The sequence below is a fragment of the Cheilinus undulatus genome, linkage group 3 (genome assembly GCF_018320785.1).
Source record: "Cheilinus undulatus linkage group 3, ASM1832078v1, whole genome shotgun sequence".
In the NCBI taxonomy this organism is placed as follows: domain Eukaryota; kingdom Metazoa; phylum Chordata; class Actinopteri; order Labriformes; family Labridae; genus Cheilinus; species Cheilinus undulatus.
Window position 1 is genome coordinate 54146079 of NC_054867.1, and position 20201 is coordinate 54166279.

Below are 20201 nucleotides of genomic sequence, written 5' to 3' on the forward strand. Positions count from 1 at the left end.
GACCTTTGGTCAGATGAGCCTAAACTAGAGCTCTTTGGCCACAGAGACGGTGGTGATGTTTGGAGAAAGAAGGGAGAGGCGTATCACCCAGAGAACAGCGTCCCCACAGTGAAACATGGTGGTGGGAGGGTTATGCTGTGGGGACGCTTTCTTTTGGGACTGAGTTTGGAGAGTGCTGCAGGAAAAGGACTCTTATCACCACTGTTGGATTATTCTCCTGAGGATGTAGGTATATTGTGTTTTGCATATGTGTATTACACTATTGCACTTGTATAGTGGGTGTCTGTCCTCATACAGCCTTTGACTCTCTGTTCTGGGATAAGGTTACCACAACGTCATTAGGTCGACAGATGTTTACTGGACCAGTCAATGATTAATGCGAAACGTTCGGAGAGATAAAACTTGGAAGCGTTTTGTTATATTCCGAGAAATGTTTTTGTTTGGAGCAAATGTGTGTGTGTGTGTTTAGGTAGGTGCACATAGACACATACTACGTGCACACATGGACTGAGGTCTTTGAAAGCACGTTTAGAGAGATTCAGGGTCTCACTCATGCACCATTGTCCTGCTTGAAATAAATGTACGTCAAGGCTGCATTCAACTCGTTCTGACTCCCGACTCATCCTTTAATGTCATATTTCTGGCTACAACAAGGACTGCCATCTTGGGGTGGATAAGCATTCTTTCCAACTGTGGATTTTTGTTTGGGACAGAGTTGTTTTTACTCTCCAGCCACAGAGGGTTAGGATTATTTCTAAGGATTGTGTACAAGATTGTGGGACTATCTGAAGCCTAGTGTCTTGTGTAAATCTCTAAACTCATTTCCTAACACATTTACCAAGAGCAAAGGTTCATAGAGGAGAGCTGCTGTTAACTGACGCGTCTAATGTTGGTATTCAGCCCAAGGCTGCTGGATTGAGTGCTGCATTACTGGAAGTAGAGTAGACGTCAGTGATACAGATAGGGACCATAGCTGAGAGACAGAGAGCCTCAGTCACCAACGATCTCACCTGGACGATGTCATCGGCAGTTACAACTACATCAGGTGGCCTGGTGGTGGTCACCCAGGTGTTACCATCTAATCAACCCCAACCCCAGGACGTTCAGCAGGTGGGTCCGTGGACGCAGAGGTTCATCCAGGCATACCCGCTGGCTGTCGGGGTGAGTTATTTTATTGTTCAAAAGTGGGGGTTTTTTGTGTGTGTGTTTTTTTTTGTGTGAAACTGATATTCAGGTGTTTCCTTGTATTTTTTTTTTTTTTTTGGGGGGGGGGGTCCTGTTAGATGCTGAAGACCCTGTAAAGTGAAATCCAGAGTTTATGTCTGAACACTCTAGATATGTTGGGATCTGGTTGCTGCAAACACGTGAACACACTGAGATCTACAGTGCTTCACAAATGTATCAGACCACCTGTCATATTTGTCTCTGAGACCATCCAGCATCATGAAGTGCTTTAATGCGGACTCTTTCATTTTCAGTCAGCTCTCCATGTTCTACCCGTTTGAACAGGAATGAGGAATTTCAAACTGAATTCACCCAAATTTGAGCCGGCTCACTGGGCTTCTCTGAGAAATCAGAAATGAATCAAGCATAACATTCAACCACTAAAACTCATTTTTCTGTTCAGAAATGCAAGTAAATAACTATAATTTGACATATTAATCAATAAATATTAATTTGCTTTACTATTTTTTCAGTTTTTTTGTAAATCAGTAAATTTGAAAATTCATGGAAAACAATAATAATTCTATTTTAGCATTAAAAATATCATTTGGGTTAAAGAGCTTCTACATATTGGTGTATGAACCATTGCAGAAACATCAAAAATGATGTTGGTAATTCCCAATGCTGTTAATTTAGGGCAGCTGTGGCATAAACCTTACTTTGGGTGGTGGTATAATAAATTTGTTAAGCACCGTACATGTGACTGAATTCTGGATTTAGACTGTTTGAAAGTTTTTCATCTCTTTCCTGGCTTGGTTTTTTTATGTGGGCGGGGCTAATATGTGGGCTGGTGATGTCACAAGCCCACAGTGGGGAATGACTCCGCCCCTCTAACACTCCAATCTACAATCACAGAGCAGTTCATCTCAGTCCAGTCTGTTGTTAGCTGATGTCACTGCCTTTATTCAAAGTTAACAGTCAGTTAAATGCTGATTTTTTGTTCATTGTGAGGTAAATTTACCAAATCTATCAGCCACAGTGGTCTATGGATCACTGAAAGCATCAGAGCAGAGATTTGAGCCAGAAAATATTTCTCTTGAGTGGGCGTGGCTTCAGCTCATTCAACAGACACGCCCACACCATCCTGAGCAGATTTTACTGCCTCATTTTTCATGATTTTGAAGCTTAATTTTATAAACTTAGAGATGTTTTGTTTCACTGAAATTTGACCTGAGGGTTTAAAACACAGTTAGTGGTCATACAACAAACCAAAATACAGGTTTTTTCACTTTACAGAGTCTTTGAAAGTCTCAGAGACATTAAAAATGAAATGATCAGAGTCTACAGTAGACGATCACAATAATGGATATGTTTATAACTAGAGTCATATCAGCTGATTGGAGCAGGAAGAGCATATTAAAAGTTCTATTAGGGTTCTCCAATCATAAATTCTGGTCGTTGTTCAGCACTGTACTGGCCATCACTTTATTTTATATGACTACTCTAATTGCCCCAAAAAGTAGGGAAATTTGTTCACTAATGGCATTAAAGTTTTGAAATTATTAAAGGTTTTCTCTAGGTAAATGTGATCGTCTCTCTATACTGATATAAAGCTCATTAAGTTAGCTAATTATGCTTGTCTATGTTATATGACAGAGTATACAGAATTTAGTTTAAATGATAGTGTATACAGTATTTAGTTTATATAAGAGAGTAGACAGTATAAAGTTTACATGACAGAGTATACAGTATTTAGTTTATATAAGAGAGTAGACAGTATAAAGTTTACATGACAGAGTATACAGTATTTAGTTTACATGATAGAGTATACAGGATTTAGTTTACATGACAGAGTATACAGTATTTAGTTTACATGACAGAGTATACAGTATTTAGTTTACATGATAGAGTATACAGTATTTAGTTTACATGATAGAGTATACAGTATTTAGTTTACATGATAGAGTATACAGTATTTAGTTTACATGATAGAGTATACAGTATTTAGTTTACATGATAGAGTATACAGTATTTAGTTTCCATGATAGAGTATACAGTATTTAGTTTACATGACAGAGTATACAGTATTTAGTTTACATGACAGAGTATACAGTATTTAGTTTACATGATAGAGTATACAGTATTTAGTTTCCATGATAGAGTATACAGTATTTAGTTTACATGACAGAGTATACAGTATTTAGTTTACATGACAGAGTATACAGTATTTAGTTTACATGACAGAGTATACAGTATTTAGTTTACATGATAGAGTATACAGTATAAAGTTTACATGACAGAGTATACAGTATTTAGTTTACATGATAGAGTATACAGTATTTAGTTTACATGATAGAGTAGACAGTATTTAGTTTACATGACAGAGTAGACAGTATTTAGTTTACATGACAGAGTATACAGTATTTAGTTTACATGACAGAGTATACAGTATTTAGTTTACATGACAGAGTATACAGTATTTAGTTTACATGATAGAGTATACAGTATTTAGTTTACATGATAGAGTATACAGTATTTAGTTTACATGATAGAGTATACAGTATTTAGTTTACATGATAGAGTATACAGTATTTAGTTTACATGATAGAGTATACAGTATTTAGTTTACATGACAGAGTATACAGTATTTAGTTTACATGATAGAGTATACAGTATTTAGTTTACATGATAGAGTATACAGTATTTAGTTTACATGATAGAGTATACAGTATTTAGTTTACATGATAGAGTATACAGTATTTAGTTTACATGATAGAGTATACAGTATTTAGTTTACATGATAGAGTATACAGTATTTAGTTTACATAATAGAGTATACAGTATTTAGTTTACATGATAGAGTATACAGTATTTAGTTTACATGACAGAGTATACAGTATTTAGTTTACATGATAGAGTATACAGTATTTAGTTTACATAATAGAGTATACAGTATTTAGTTTACATGATAGAGTATACAGTATTTAGTTTACATGATAGAGTATACAGTATTTAGTTTACATGACAGAGTATACAGTATTTAGTTTACATGATAGAGTATACAGTATTTAGTTTACATGATAGAGTATACAGTATTTAGTTTACATGATAGAGTATACAGTATTTAGTTTACATGACAGTATACAGTATTTAGTTTACATGATAGAGTATACAGTATTTAGTTTACATGATAGAGTATACAGTATTTAGTTTACATGATAGAGTATACAGTATTTAGTTTACATGATAGAGTATACAGTATTTAGTTTACATGACAGAGTATACAGTATTTAGTTTACATGATAGAGTATACAGTATTTAGTTTACATGATAGAGTATACAGTATTTAGTTTACATGACAGAGTATACAGTATTTAGTTTACATGATAGAGTATACAGTATTTAGTTTACATGATAGAGTATACAGTATTTAGTTTACATGATAGAGTATACAGTATTTAGTTTACATGATAGAGTATACAGTATTTAGTTTACATGACAGAGTATACAGTATTTAGTTTACATGATAGAGTATACAGTATTTAGTTTACATGATAGAGTATACAGTATTTAGTTTACATGATAGAGTATACAGTATTTAGTTTACATGATAGAGTATACAGTATAAAGTTTACATGACAGAGTATACAATATTTAGTTTACATGATTGAGAATTCAGTGCATTGATAATAACTTCCAGCATTTGAGGTACACATTTGAACAACAGCATTAATTGTTTATTTCTTCTTCTTCTGTGGTGTCTGCAGACGGTTCAGATCATGATTGGTGTCTTGGTCCTCTTGTCTGGTATCGTCATGATAATCCAAGAGGACACTCTAGGAGCGTTCAGCGGTTTCTTTGTGTGGGGTGTTGGCTTTGTGAGTATTTATTATTTTTTCTTGACTAATGATAAAGTCATAGTATTTGACAAAATAAATCAATATAACATGACTAAATATTTGTCTTGTAAATTTGTTTGAATATAGAAACCTCATAAAAATATCGTTAACTACAAATATCATTATTTAAACATGTTATTTACTAAAAGCTCTATGACATTACAGATGATATTCTCTGAGAATGTGATAAATGAAGTAAACTGATATTTCAAAATGTTGCAGAAAAAAAAACATTTTTTTAAATTGTAAAAAAATACTAAAAGAAATTTTTATTGATTAAAAAAATGCCACAAATTACACATTTTACAAAACAAAAAAAAATTAAGTTTAAGTTTTTTATTATTAATTTTTGACATAAAAAAGGTTAAAAGATTTTTCATAAATATTGAGAAGGTACAGAGATTTTAATTATTTGCCATTTTTATTTCTTTAATTTTTTAAAAGATTTTTTAGATGTTCCATAAATTTAGGAGCAGTAAATAAATTTTGGTATTGATTTCAGCTCATTTAAATGTTCAATAAAGTGTTTGAGAGTATTTATCTGAATAAACATCTATCTATCAAACTAAAATGAGGTTTGTTTACATTCTGACATATCTGACATTCATATATTTCAGAGGAATATTCTGTCTAAATAATCATCTTTTCAACAGTCAAACTAATTCTGTGTTAAAGTTCATCGTTTATTCAATGTTGTTTTGTGTCTCGTTCTCAGTACATCACCTCTGGTGCGCTCACAGTGGCTGCTGGGAAATCTCTCAGTCGCTGTCTGGTGAGTGACTTCCTGTTGTCCAGAATCCTGTTACTTCCTGTGTGTGTTGCTGTCATGTGATTGTTAAAATCATGAGAATCAGTGTAGGTTTCCCAGCATGCTTCATTTCATGTCACCTATATAAACACATTTTTTTCATCCATTTCTGACCTGTTTTTTGCATGTCTCTCTGTCAATTTCGTAATCATCGTAAATCCTCAAATAAAGACCGGGACCTTTATTTACAAAATTGATGGGGGCACCAGGCCTTTATAAGAAGGAGGTTCTTTATTTAGAGCCAGGCCTTTATTTTAAAAACTCTGTCTGAACAACGTTAACAGCTCATATTTTCATCCAAAGCAAATAACATAACTGATAATAAAATTTCAGCAGCTGGACATATGGATATATAATTATTACCTCCACCAAGGAGGTTATGTGATTGGGTGGGTTTGTTAGTTTGTTAGTTTTTCAGCAACATAACTCAAGAAGTTGTGGACGGATTTTGATGAAATTTTCAGGAAATGTCAGAAGAACTGATTAGATTTTGGGACAGATGCAGATCATCGTCTCGACCCAGGAATTTTTTTTTGAGGATTCTTTACTATTGGGAGATAGGGCTAATGGCGGAGGTCTGTGCTGTTACCACTTTGCACCAGGAGATGGCGGACATGAGTAACTTCAGTCCTAGCAGCATTTTTGGGTGTGTTTCTATTCAAAGTTTTGGAGTTTATAGAGTTTGAAAGACGCATGCCCGGCTAAGGAGACGAGTCGGAGCGTAACAGAGAGAAAGACAGTGAATTGTAGCGACAATACTCACAATGCTGGGAGGAGTAGAGGAATATTCATCCTGTGCCATGACTTTCAGTCGCCTAGTGAGACCATGGGTGCATCTGTCGGCACCCTTAGCGAAGCCGATGCTTTGCCTCACTGTGTTTCCACCCCACCGGGGAGGGAGTAGTCAGCGATTGCCGTGGTGGGGGGCACGTGGGGATAGATCCAGGAATTTTTGAAAGGATTCTTCTCTATTGGGAGATAGGGCTAATGGCGGAGGTCTGCGCTCTCTGAGTGCTTTTCTAGTTCTGTTTTTTAACCTTCCCACTAATTTTACCATAAAAAAGAGTGTCTTGATTAGGTAAATGAATAAAATGTTCAGTAATTACATAGAAATGACCTTGAATTTATTGAAAAAGGGCCACAGTTGGCCAATGAGCCACAGTTTTGATAACCCTGACATAAAATAACTATAACCAGTGTAACAGTCAAATATTGCCAATATTTTAAGACACATCCACGCGTATAATCACATCCTAACTGATGTTTATAAAGTAAATGAAGAAATCCTTCTGTTCTCTCAAACACAGAGTGGGAGTACCTTAATAAGAAGGTCACAATAAAGTTAAATGGTTAAAAGTAAACCTGTTACCTAATCTTTTCTTTACTCTCTCAGTCTGTAACAGTGCGTGCATTGTGTTGTACTCCTGACTGTAATGGTTCTCTCAACATCTCCCTCCATACGTTGCTGTCTGTCTGCGTCATATCAGACGGCTACATTAATGCAGACACGTATTGGCTCGTTAAGCAACCAAGGGGAACCACAGTATCTACGGGGGGAATTATTAAGCTAATTGATACTCGAATTTAACATTTAGACTACGGGACTTTGTGAAATCTCAAGTCCGTCCAACTCGAGTTTGAAGCCTCCTAGAGGTGAGCGGGTCCTCACACACCTCTCTCTCTCTCTCTGTGACTCTCTGGTGTGGTGAAGTAAAATAACTCGAAGCACGGATGAGTTTTCTTGATGGTCCAACATTATGTGGTACGCTACTGCCCTGTGTTGAGCTACGTGATGTTTGCTGGCGTTTTGTGCAGCTGATTTGACATGCTGTTATAGTTTAGGAGAGCGGGGTGACTGTGAAGTGAAGTGAGGCACATGTTGCGCCACGCTTTTGTGTTCCCCTTGAACATATTCCTCAGATATATGTTCCTGTTTCTAAAAAAACCCACAGCATTTCAGTCAAATTCCAGCCGGCCACAATGTAAATATTGACTTTTATATGCTCATGATGCGCTTAACACAGGTCATTAAAAGGGGCCTGGCCAAGAATAATTCCTGATCTTTATTTGAGGATTTACAGTAGATATTCTCATCCTGTCCTGTGCTGTCTGACATTCATTTAGCCGTCTGTGACCTCTAATATAGATATAATTGTTGTACCTGTCTGGCTCTGTCTTTCCTCTCATGTGTCTCTTCTCTCCCAGGTCAACACTGCTTTGGGTTTTAATGTGGTTTCCTCGGTAGCAGCAGTTATCGCCATCGTCCTGTACAGTTTTGATGTTATAGGAGTGCTGGATCGCTGTCAGACTTATGACTGTACGGTAATTTCTTTAAATGATATTTATAACATCTGCAAGATAATCAAAGTTGAAATACTTAAAAACAGACATAAATGAAAAACAGCTATCATCTCTGCATGGTTCCTCTAAATTTCACACACACCTCTGGCCAAAAAGTAACACAAAACAACAACACAAAGAAAACTGAAGGAGGAATAACATCAGTGAAAAAACAGAAAAGTCAGACAGAGAGCAGGGAAGAGGACCAGAGGAGGACAAGAAGATCCAGAATTATCATCAAGATCAACAGCTGCTGCAACCATATCAACATTTACACCATCTTCATCTTCAACAGCATAATCATCATTACCTTCAACATCATCTTCGTCATCGTCATCATTTTAATCAGTCTCATTTAGGTGTTCAGCAGAGCTTTGTTGTCAGCCTCTTGATTATCTAAATAAAAAGAAAAAAAACTGGTTTTGGTAAATCTTTCCTAGACCTCCATCAGGTAATGAGGTGGATTACAGGTGAATCAGGATCAGCATCTCCAAGTCTGAGGTCATGGTTTTCTGCTGTCTGTAGTGGATTAGTCCCCCTGGTGAGGAGTGAGTCAGAACCTGATGTAACGGATGTAAAGTATCTGGATGTTAGGGTTAAGTTTGTTCATTGAAAGGGTCAAATACAACGAGGATGTCTGGATGATTGCTCAGCCTATGGTTATGAGCATTCTGCCAAGTCAAACCAAGTTGTCTGTTACAGGTTCTGAGTTCGGGTTTTTCAGGGGTCCTGTTGGTGTTCCATATCTTGGAGTTTGCCGTTTCCCTCACCATCTCTGTCTTTGCCTGTAGAGCTACCTGTAACTGTATCACCCAGGTGAGTTTACACTGACAGGTACCTGGTAGGTCCACCTGTAACTGTGAATACTCAGTGCGGATGCTGAGCATCCACACTACTGATATTCTTGTCGGCCATGTTGTTTATTATTCTTCTTCCGCTCCGGCTATCTCCTCCTTCATGCTTTGTCGTATCGACACAGTTTAAACTTTAAAAAACTGCTATGACTTTCTCTTAAAATATAGCTATTTTCATGCTATTTTCAGCTATTTCTATGGTTTTTCAGCCATTGAACGCAATTTTCAGCTACTTTCAGGCCAAAAACAGACATTTTCATCTATTTTATATCTACTTTCAGCTACTTTTAGGCTATTTTCATCCTTTTTTAGGCTACTTTCAGCTATTTTTATCCTTTTTTGAGCTATTGAATTCAATTTTCAGCTATTTTTATGCTATTTTATGCTATTTCTGTGCTATTTTCAGGGAGTTTTCTGCTGTTGGATATTTTCAGCAGTTCTTCCACAATTCAGCTCTCAGCATCCCCATGCAATTTCAGCTGAAATTGCAATTTTGATCTAGTTATTCATGAAAACACTGAAAATGAAATCTGTGAGCAAACAGGAAACAAACTGATGGTTGTTCTGTGTGTGGTTGTTTGATGTTTGTTGATGTTGTGTGTCGTTGTGTAGCAACATCCCTACGTCTACTTCACGCCTGCCCAGGCTCCACCACATACTGGACCTGCCACCATGGCTGGACCTCCACAGCAGGTAGCCCCATTATTAAAATAATGGACCAAAAATGGTCACATGATCAGTCTCTGTGGTTCTGACTCTAGTTAAATCATCATTAACATATTCTTCTATTTGTATTTGTGGTTTTACAGATTCCCAGCTTCCCAAAACCCACAGAGAACCAGGACCAGGTCCTCTCTGGGCTCTATGAACCTCCGGCCTACATGGGCTGAAGAAAAGACCTGCTTTAAAATAAAACCACATGATAACAACATGCAATGAACACAGCCATAGAGAGTTACCATCCTGTCTTCATTTAAACATAATGTTAAGAAATGGTCGACTGAGAACCAACAATGTCAACACTGATGCTGTGGCTAACCATGCTAACATTAACTGTACCATTGCTATTGTGACGTAATTATAGTTTTTGTGAATCATGCTGTAAATGTTCATATTATCATTATTACTTGTTTTACTTATAACATCTGGCAAAGGGACTGCAGATGAGGCTGACTGAATTTACATTAGTTTGAATGTTGATTAATGTACACTGTCCCATTTCAAATAATTAAAAAATGAATAAATAAATAAAACTAGAAGAATGGACTGAGAGGTTACAAACCAAGAAAAACTCCACTTCTGAGAAGAGACCCCTCCAAGCTAGACTAAACTCTGCTAAGGACAACCTGGAGAAGGATTATGAAGACTGGAGGCGTGACCTTTGGTCAGATGAAACTAAACTAGAGCTCTTTGGCCACAGAGACGTTGGTGATGTTTGGAGAAAGAAGGGAGAGGCGTATCACCCAGAGAACAGCGTCCCCACAGTGAAACATGGTGGTGGGAGGGTTATGCTGTGGGGATGCTTCAGTGAGTCTGGAACTGGAAACCTTGTCAAGGTGGAAGGATCAATGAAGACCAAGATCCATGCCAGATTTGGAGGAGCTGGAGAGATTGGCCAAAGAAGAATGGGCTGGGGTTCCTCAGGAGACTGTCAGAGACTAAAACTACAACAAACGACTGTAGGATGTTACCCAGCAAAAAGGAGACACTGCAGGCTGCTGGTCTGCTGTTGATGATAATGATAATAATAATAATGAATTTTATATGGAGCCTTTCATGAAACTCAAAGTATTTTACAGAAACCATATTTTATTCACACCACAGTCATACCAAAATCACACATATTTCACTATTTATTTCTAAAGTCAGGTATAAATGTCTCACTGCATCACTGTGTAATGTTATACAGACTTGTGGCCACATGTATTCCACTGTCGAGTACTATTGTCCTACATTATCATGCATGATTTGTAGAAAAATACTAAGTGTGACTTCCTACCTGCATCAGGCGTATGTCTAGAAATAGACATTCATCTTTTACCTGAACCAGGCGTATGATCAAATATGGTCACTTCATTTTTCACACTGAAATTTTGACTACTATTACTAATCCTAAAAAAAACACACCTATCTACAATCTTAGCACAACTATTCAAGCATATGATGTGTGAGTTTCATCAACTTATCGTCTTAAGTTTTGATTTTATTGCACTTTCTGTGAGGAGGTAGGAGGAGGAATCCCTATTTCATGCTGTCCAGGGAAAGAGGGAAGTTCAAGAAGCTCTGGGGCACTGCTGATTGGTCCGAAGGCGTGATGTTACTATTTGTGACATAGTGTAAGGTCTGCTGAGTGGCTGAGAGAAGTCACGTGATTTGACGACCTCACTGGGCCGCAAAGCGACGCCATTTTGGAAGTCCGCTGAAGTTACCATATATAGTCACTTACCTGATAAAGGGTTAAAAGGTCTGCTTTTTTAACAGCACTTGAGAAATACATTTAAATCAATGAAACTGTCGTGGGGGGCTAATAATTCTGTCCTCGTGTGTTTGTCAATGAAACCTAACTCTCCACAAACCTCACCACACGTCACTGGATGGGACACGCCCACAACAGATGTTCTGCCCTAACATGAGTCACGCTCAACTGGGAGCCAAGGGTGGATGCTGGAGGGGAAAAAGGGGAAGTTACAGCTTAGAGGACTATCCAGGAAGGTAATCATTCTCATAAAACAACAACGAGTGTAGTCAACATTTCACAGGACCAGAGCAAACTCTTTTTCTTCTACCCTGGACTCTTTTGGAGCAGGATCAAGACTGCGAGGGGAAGTACAGGATCACTTCTCTACAGTTTTCCTGTTCTGCTTTCTTTTGGGACTGAGTTTGGAGAGTGCAGCAGGAAAGGGACTCTTATCACCACTGGTGGATTGTTTCCCTGAGGACTGCCATCTTGGGGTGGATAAGCATTCTTTCCAACTGTGGATTTTTGTTTGGGACAGAGTTGTTTTTACTCTCCAGCCACAGAGGGCTAGGATTATTTCTAAGGATTGTGTTCAAGATTGTGGGACTATCTGAAGCCTAGTGTCTAGTGTAAATCTCTAAACTCATTTCCTAACACATTTACCAAGAGCAAAGGTTCATAGAGGAGAGCTGCTGTTAACTGATGCGTCTAATGTTGGTATTCAGCCCAAGGCTGCTGGATTGAGTGCTGCATTACTGGAAGTAGAGTAGACGTCAGTGATACAGATAGGGACCATAGCTGAGAGACAGAGAGCCTCAGTCACCAACCATCTCACCTGGACGATGTCATCAGCAGTTACAACCACATCAGGTGGCCTGGTGGTGGTCACCCAGGTGTTCCCGTCTAATCAACCCCAACCCCAGGACGTTCAGCAGGCGGGTCCGGGGACGCACAGGTTCATCCAGGCATACCCACTGGCTGTCGGGGTGAGTTATTTTAGTGTTAAAACTGTTTATTTGTGAAAACTAACATTCAGGTGTTTCCTTATACTGTGTTTATTTCAGTTTGAATTTTTCTGTTAGATGTTAAAAACCCTCTAAAGTGAAATCCAAAGTTTTTCTCTGAACACTCTAGATTTGTTGGAATCTGGTTGCTGTAAACATGTGAAAACACTGAGATCTCCATGTGACTGAATTCTGGATTTAGACTGTAACAATGTTTTTCACCTCTTTCCTAGCTGGGTTTAATGTGGGCGGGGCTAATATGTGAACTGGGGATATCACCAGCCCACAGTGGGGAATGACTCCGCCCCTCTAACGCTACAATCTAAAATCACAGAGCAGTTCATCTCAGTCCAGTCTGTTGTTAGCTGATGTCTCTGCCTTTATTGAAAGTTAACAGTCAGTTAAATGCTGATTTTTTGTTCATTGTGAGGTAAATTTACCAAATCTATCAGCCACAGTGGTCTATGGATCACTGAAAGCATCAGAGCAGAGATTTGAGACAGAAAACAGACGTAGTCTCTTCTCTGGCACAGAGTCAGGCAGCATCTCTGATCATGAGGTCAATGTAAGGTCAAGGGGCGGGGCAAACCTCCAATCAGATAATAACATTTTTTTCAATTCTGAGAAGGTGAAATTTCTCCTGAATGGGCTTGGCTTCAGCTCATTCAACAGACACGCCCACACCATCCTGAGCAGATTTTACCGCCTCATTTTCATAATTTTGAAGCTTCATTTTATAAACTTAGAGATGTTTTATTTGACTGAAATTTGACCTGGGGGTTCATAACAGTGAGCTGTCAAACAAGAAACCTAAATACAGATTTATTTTCACTTTACAGAGTCTTTAAAAGTCTCAGAGGCATTTAAATAAAATGATCAGAGTTTATGGTAGATGATCACATGATGGATATGTTTATAACTAGAGTCATATCAGCTGATTGGAGCAGGAAGTCTAATTAAAATCATCTTCAAAGATCATGTGACAGTCACATGATTTACTAAAGAAATCAACAACATCAGAAAAAATAGTTTTCTTTCAGAGTTTTAGTCTGTTTCATGAGCAGCTCCACCCTCTTTGTAATAATGATCCTCTTTCTACTTTTTAAACAGTTTTTAACTTTTTTGAATAACAGTGTTTTAATACTTTGTTGTTACTTTTAAACCTTGTAGTATTTAGTTTACATGATAGAGTCTACAGTATTTAGTTTACATGATAGAGTATACAGTATTTAGTTTACATGATAGAGTATACAGTCTTTAGTTTACATGATAGAGTAGACAGTATTTAGTTTACATGACAGAGTATACAGTATTTAGTTTACATGATAGAGTATACAGTATTTAGTTTACATGATAGAGTATACAGTATTTAGTTTACATGATAGAGTAGACAGTATTTAGTTTACATGATAGAGTATACAGTATTTAGTTTACATGATAGAGTAGACAGTATTTAGTTTACATGACAGAGTATACAGTATTTAGTTTTCATGATAGAGTATACAGTCTTTAGTTTACATGTTAGAGTATACAGTGTTTAGTTTACATGATAGAGTATAAAGTATAAAGTTTACATGATAGAGTATACAGTATTTAGTTTACATGATAGAGTATACAGTCTTTAGTTTACATGTTAGAGTATACAGTGTTTAGTTTACATGATAGAGTATAAAGTATAAAGTTTACATGATAGAGTATACAGTATTTAGTTTACATGATAGAGTATAAAGTATAAAGTTTACATGATAGAGTATACAGTATTTAGTTTACATGATAGAGTATACAGTCTTTAGTTTACATGATAGAGTATACAGTATTTAGTTTACATGATAGAGTATAAAGTATAAAGTTTACATGATAGAGTATACAGTATTTAGTTTACATGATAGAGTATACAGTCTTTAGTTTACATGTTAGAGTATACAGTGTTTAGTTTACATGATAGAGTATAAAGTATAAAGTTTACATGATAGAGTATACAGTATTTAGTTTACATGATAGAGTATAAAGTATAAAGTTTACATGATAGAGTATACAGTATTTAGTTTACATGATAGAGTATACAGTCTTTAGTTTACATGATAGAGTATACAGTATTTAGTTTACATGATAGAGTATAAAGTATAAAGTTTACATGATAGAGTATACAGTATTTAGTTTACATGATAGAGTATACAGTCTTTAGTTTACATGATAGAGTATACAGTATTTAGTTTACATGATAGAGTATACAGTCTTTAGTTTACATGATAGAGTATACAGTGTTTAGTTTACATGATAGAGTATAAAGTATAAAGTTTACATGATAGAGTATACAGTATTTAGTTTACATGATAGAGTATAAAGTATAAAGTTTACATGATAGAGTATACAGTATTTAGTTTACATGATAGAGTATACAGTGTTTAGTTTACATGATAGAGTATACAGTATTTAGTTTACATGATAGAGTATACAGTCTTTAGTTTACATGATAGAGTATACAGTGTTTAGTTTACATGATAGAGTATACAGTGTTTAGTTTACATGATAGAGTATACAGTCTTTAGTTTACATGATAGAGTATACAGTGTTTAGTTTACATGATAGAGTATACAGTATTTAGTTTACATGATAGAGTATACAGTCTTTAGTTTACATGATAGAGTATACAGTATTTAGTTTACATGATAGAGTATACAGTCTTTAGTTTACATGATAGAGTATAAAGTATAAAGTTTACATGATAGAGTATACAGTATTTAGTTTACATGATAGAGTATACAGTGTTTAGTTTACATGATAGAGTATACAGTATTTAGTTTACATGATAGAGTATTGAGTATAGATTATAATTTACAGCATTTCTTTTTTCAGCTGTGCTATGAGGTACACATTTCAAAAATATCATTAAGTCTTTTTTTCTTCTTCTTCTGTGGTGTCTACAGGCAGTTCAGATCATGATCGGCGCCTTGGTCCTCTTGTTAGGTATTGTCATGGTGGTTCAAGATGACAATCTTGGAGGGTTCAGTGGTTTCTTTGTGTGGGGTGCCGGCATTGTGAGTACTCATTATTTTTTCCTGATAAAGTCTTAACATCTGACTAATAATTGACTAAATAAGTCATGATAAAATGACTAAATATTTGTCTTGTAATTGTTTGAATATAAAAAAATTACCAAATATCTTGAACTAAAATATCACATATGAAATTTGTGATTTACTAAAAGTTTTATGAAATTACAAATGACATCCTCTGAGAATGTGATGAATGGAGTATACAGATATTTTAAAATTTAATTTTTTTTAAACTGTAAAAAAATACTAAAATCGTAAATTATCATTGATTAAAAAATGCCACAAATTACACATTTTAACAAAAAAAGATTAATTTATGGTTTTTAATGATAAACATTTAACATAAAAAATGTTCAAAGATATTTCATAATTATTGAGATGGTAGGGAGAGAATTTTAATTAAAGGATTAAACATTTAAATCAATTGCCATTTTTTTAATGTAATTTCTGAATAATTCTTTAATGTTACGTTAATTTAGGAGCAGTAAATTATTCAGGTATTGATTTCAGCTTATTCAAATGTTCAATAAAGTTTTTGAGAGTATTTATCTGAGAGTATTTATTCTGACATATCTGACATTCATATATTTCAGAGGAATATTCTGTCTAAATAATCATCTTTTCAACAGTCAAACTAATTCTGTGTTAAAGTTCATCGTTTATTCAATGTTGTTTTGTGTCTCATTCTCAGTACATCACTTCCGGTGCGCTCACAGTGGCTGCTGGGAAATCTCTCAGTCGCTGTCTGGTGAGTGACTTCCTGTTGTCCAGAATCCTGTTACTTCCTGTGTGTGTTGCTGTCATGTGATTGTTAAAATCATGAGAATCAGTGTAGGTTTTCCAGCATGATTCATTTCATGTCATCTATATGAACACACTTTTTTCCATTTATTTCTGGCCTGTATCTGGCATGTCTCTCTGTCTGATTCTTAATCAGATATTCTCATCCTGTCCTGTGCTGTCTGACCTTCATTTAGCCGTCTGTGACCTCTAATATAGATATTATTGTTGTACCTGTCTGGCTCTGTCTTCCCTCTCATGTGTCTCTTCTCTCCCAGGTCAACACTGCTTTGAGTTTCAGCGTGGTTTCCTCTGTAGCAGCATCTGTCGCCATCTTCCTGTACAGTCTTGATGTTATAGGAGTGGTCGCTCGCTGTCGGAGATATGACTGCAGGGTAATGTCTTTAAATGATATTTATTACATCTGCAAGATAATCAGAGCTGAAATACCTAAAAAATGTGCATAAATGAAACACAGTTATCATTTTTGCATGGTTCCTCTAAATTTCATACACACCTCTGACCAAAGTGACGAATAACACAAAACAACAACACAGAGATAACTGAAGGAACATCAGTGATAAACAGAAGAGTCAGACAGAGAGCGGGGAAAAAATGTTGATATGCTGCAACCATATCAACATTTATAACATCTTCATCTTAAGATCATAATCATCACTACATTTAACTTAATCATCATCATCATCATCATCATCATTTTAATCAGTCTCATTTAGGTGTTCAGCAGAGCTTTGTTGTCAGCCTCTTGATTATCTGAACAGATTCTTCAGGTCAAACTGGTTTTGGTAAATCTTTCCTAGACCTTTAGTTCACCTTTTATCTAAATATCAGAGCGTTTTGACTGCCGTCAGATCACAGACTGATCCTCTGCAGACACAGCCGCTCAACTGTCACTCTCTCCGGGCAGAGATCAGCTGATCCTCCGCCGCCCAGACAGACGCAGTATTTACAGTATCTGAAGTTAAATTAGGTTCAATCAAAGTTGCGCCTGCGCACGTGAGTCTACAGCAGCCAGAAAACGGGATACTGCGTTTACATGGCACAGTATCCCGTTTTCTTTTGGAGTTCTCCAGGTAGCAAAAACGGGTTTCTCAAAAACAGGATACTGTAATATCCCGGTTTCTGCAGGTGTATACATGAACAATAGGGGTATAACAATTCATCTATTACATCGATGTATTTATAAACTATGATCCAACTACATCGATCTGTGCTTGGCAAGTTGGCCTTTTGGATGACATTTATCGATCTAACATCGTTTTAAAAGGTAATCAATCGATTGTATTGATACTAGGAAATAACGCATTGGACTTTATATGGATGTGTGTGTGTGTGTGTGTGTGTGTTTTTTTAGCACTTTTAATGATGAAGACGTTACTCGATTCAGTCTTCGTGTCTGTGACGTCATCGCCACGTGCCAGCAGACAACATAGCTTTGCAGAAGCCTCAGGCCTCGCCAGCATGTTTAGTCAGAGACTAGGCCAAAACTCAGCTTGGGCGAAAAACGTCACGGCAACAATTGCCCTATTAATATTGTATTATTTCTATGTTGAAAAACAACAGAAAAAGTAAGTTAACATACTGTTAACTCAACCTGAATAGATGTTGGTTGCATGTTACTTTTGATATTAATATTGTATTATTTTTATGTTGAAAAACAAAAGCAGAAGTAGCAGGTAAACCTACTGTTGAAATGCTGGTTGCACTTCCTGTACTTTTATTGAAAATTTATTAATGAGAGCAGAAAAGGTTAACTTCCTGCTAATTCAACCTGAAGTGTTGGTTGCACTTTATTCAAATAAAATGTGAACGTATTTGCCATCAATCGTTGTTTACTTGTTTGTTTATATATCATAATTAATTTATACCTGATTCCCTTTCAAGAAACAACAGGAATCTAGGAAACTTCACCTGCACTGTCCAGTATCCAGGTGTTTATTTTACAGTCACACTGGTTGAATTTTGCCTAAAAAGTTACTGAATCGATTTCAAGTCACTGAATCATTTTGGATCCTATCGTTCTTAATGAACCAATATCGTCCTTGAATTGTATCGGCAACCATGAATCATGATACGAATCGAATCATTGTTAAAACGAATCGTTACACCCCTAATGCACAAAGAGAAAACGGGATACTCAAAAAACCTGACAGAAAACGGGATACTCAAGTCCATGTAAACGCAGTCACTGGTGCTCAGGAATTTTACATCTATGTTCAAGATCTTTGAGTGGTTTGTCAGGATATCTGATTCTTTAGTAAGGAGCTTCAGGTTTAAGATCAAAATCACAGGGACTATGGTTGAGGTCTCAGCCTATGGTTATCAGCATTAGGTTGATGGTGACGACCTCTGGGTCTAAAGTAAGGACCATTAGGTCTGTGATCACAAGCTCTATGTCTGTTGTCATGATTTTAGGGTCTGACTTAAAGACTGAGGTCATGGTTACAAGTCTATGACATGACACTCAGGAGGGTTTTGGTACAGACTCTGAGATAGTGGAGATCAGCGATCTGCTCCTGTACATGTTAAGTGGTCAGCTGAGGTAGTTCTGGTGTCTCATCAGGATCCTCCTGGTGTCCACCCTTGTGGGGTCTTCAGGGTACATCAAACAGGGAGGAGACCTCAGGGTAGACACAGAACAAAAAACCGAATTAAATTTTAGTCTTGTTTTGGTCATCTTGGTGAAAACTAAACTGACTCTGATAGGTCTGCTTTATAAATGAACACCGACTGGTTGATTTGATTGATGTGTCCATCTGTCTGTTACAGGTTCTGAGTTCAGGTTTTTCGGGGGTCCTGCTGGTATTCCATATCTTGGAGTTTGCCGTTTCCCTCACTGTCTCTATCTTTGCCTGTAGAGCTACCTGTAACTGCTGTAAATACTGTGACAATCAGGTGAGTTTGTACTGACAGGTACCTGGTAGGTCTACCTGTAACTGTGAATATTTATTCATGAAAACACTGAAAATGAAACCTGTGAGCAAACAGGAACCTGATGGTTGTTCTGTGTGTGGTTGTTTGATGTTTGTTGATGTAGCAACCTCCATATGTCTACTACATGCCTGCAAATGCTGCCATGGCTGCCCAGGCTCCACCACATACTGTAGCTGCCACCATGGCTGTACCGGTGCAACAGGTAGCCCCGCCCCCTATTGTTATAAGAGTGCAGCAGAATGGTCACATGATCAGTCTCTGTTGATCTGACTGTGGTTGATTCATCATTAACGTTTTTTTCTCTTTGTATTTGTGGTTTCACAGATTTCCAGCTTCTCTAAACCCACAGAGAACCAGGACCAGATCCTCTCTGGACTCAGTGAACCTCCAGCCTACACGGGCTGAAGAAAAGACCTTCTTAAAATAAAAATCAATGATAACAACATGCAATGAACATGTGAATAACATGAGAGTAATATGATAATTACATGAGTAAAATATATCAACAAAACAAACAAAAAAAAAACAAAAAAAAACAAATCAGTCATTTGCACATTTTTTAATCTAAGACGATAACCATGATTTCCAACCCTGAGCTTTTTGTGTGAAAAACAGAAGAAAGGAGACATCAGTTTAACACAGAGGAGGATGATGACGTGTGGAAACGACTGACCACACCCTCTAGTGGTTAATATGAGACAGCATCAGCCTGTTATTAGACCCAACAGAGCTGTACACTCTTTTAAAAGTAAAGCAAATTATTTTAGGACCAATGTTGTTTTTCTCCTTATCGCATGCTGAATGACAAACCCTCCATCATCCATGAGCACTTTCTCTCTCTTTAACCCTTAGAGCTCCAGCAGCATGGATCCGTGCTGCAGGC

General features: G+C 36.7%; 2 protein-coding genes across 2 annotated transcripts; both read left to right on the forward strand.

Moving 5' to 3' along the window:
* The first annotated feature begins 754 nt into the window (after positions 1-754).
* LOC121504815 (membrane-spanning 4-domains subfamily A member 12-like) lies at positions 755-10331 on the forward strand. The gene is made up of 7 exons (XM_041779884.1): positions 755-1161; positions 4932-5042; positions 5779-5835; positions 8077-8193; positions 8914-9027; positions 9678-9758; positions 9875-10331. Exons 1-7 carry the CDS (start codon positions 1018-1020, stop codon positions 9953-9955), a joined length of 705 nt encoding a protein of 234 aa, XP_041635818.1. The 5' UTR covers positions 755-1017; the 3' UTR covers positions 9956-10331.
* A 1376-nt stretch (positions 10332-11707) lies between these two features.
* LOC121504756 (membrane-spanning 4-domains subfamily A member 4D-like) lies at positions 11708-19844 on the forward strand. Its single transcript, XM_041779819.1, has 7 exons — positions 11708-12509; positions 15455-15565; positions 16275-16331; positions 16642-16758; positions 19154-19279; positions 19422-19520; positions 19643-19844. Exons 1-7 carry the CDS (start codon positions 12366-12368, stop codon positions 19721-19723), a joined length of 735 nt encoding a protein of 244 aa, XP_041635753.1. The 5' UTR covers positions 11708-12365; the 3' UTR covers positions 19724-19844.
* The last annotated feature ends 357 nt before the right edge of the window (positions 19845-20201 follow it).

What these genes read in the sequence shown, in the direction of transcription:
- LOC121504815 (XM_041779884.1), top strand. Translation starts at nt 1,018, where the DNA reads ATGTCATCGGCAGTTACAACTACATCAGGTGGCCTGGTGGTGGTCACC. An exon ending in CATACCCGCTGGCTGTCGGG is followed by an intron (nt 1,162 to 4,931) that starts GTGAGTTATTTT and finishes TGGTGTCTGCAG; the next exon opens with ACGGTTCAGATCATGATTGG. An exon ending in TGGCTGGACCTCCACAGCAG is followed by an intron (nt 9,759 to 9,874) that starts GTAGCCCCATTA and finishes GTGGTTTTACAG; the next exon opens with ATTCCCAGCTTCCCAAAACC.
- LOC121504756 (XM_041779819.1), top strand. Translation starts at nt 12,366, where the DNA reads ATGTCATCAGCAGTTACAACCACATCAGGTGGCCTGGTGGTGGTCACC. An exon ending in GTAAATACTGTGACAATCAG is followed by an intron (nt 19,280 to 19,421) that starts GTGAGTTTGTAC and finishes TTGTTGATGTAG; the next exon opens with CAACCTCCATATGTCTACTA. An exon ending in TGGCTGTACCGGTGCAACAG is followed by an intron (nt 19,521 to 19,642) that starts GTAGCCCCGCCC and finishes GTGGTTTCACAG; the next exon opens with ATTTCCAGCTTCTCTAAACC.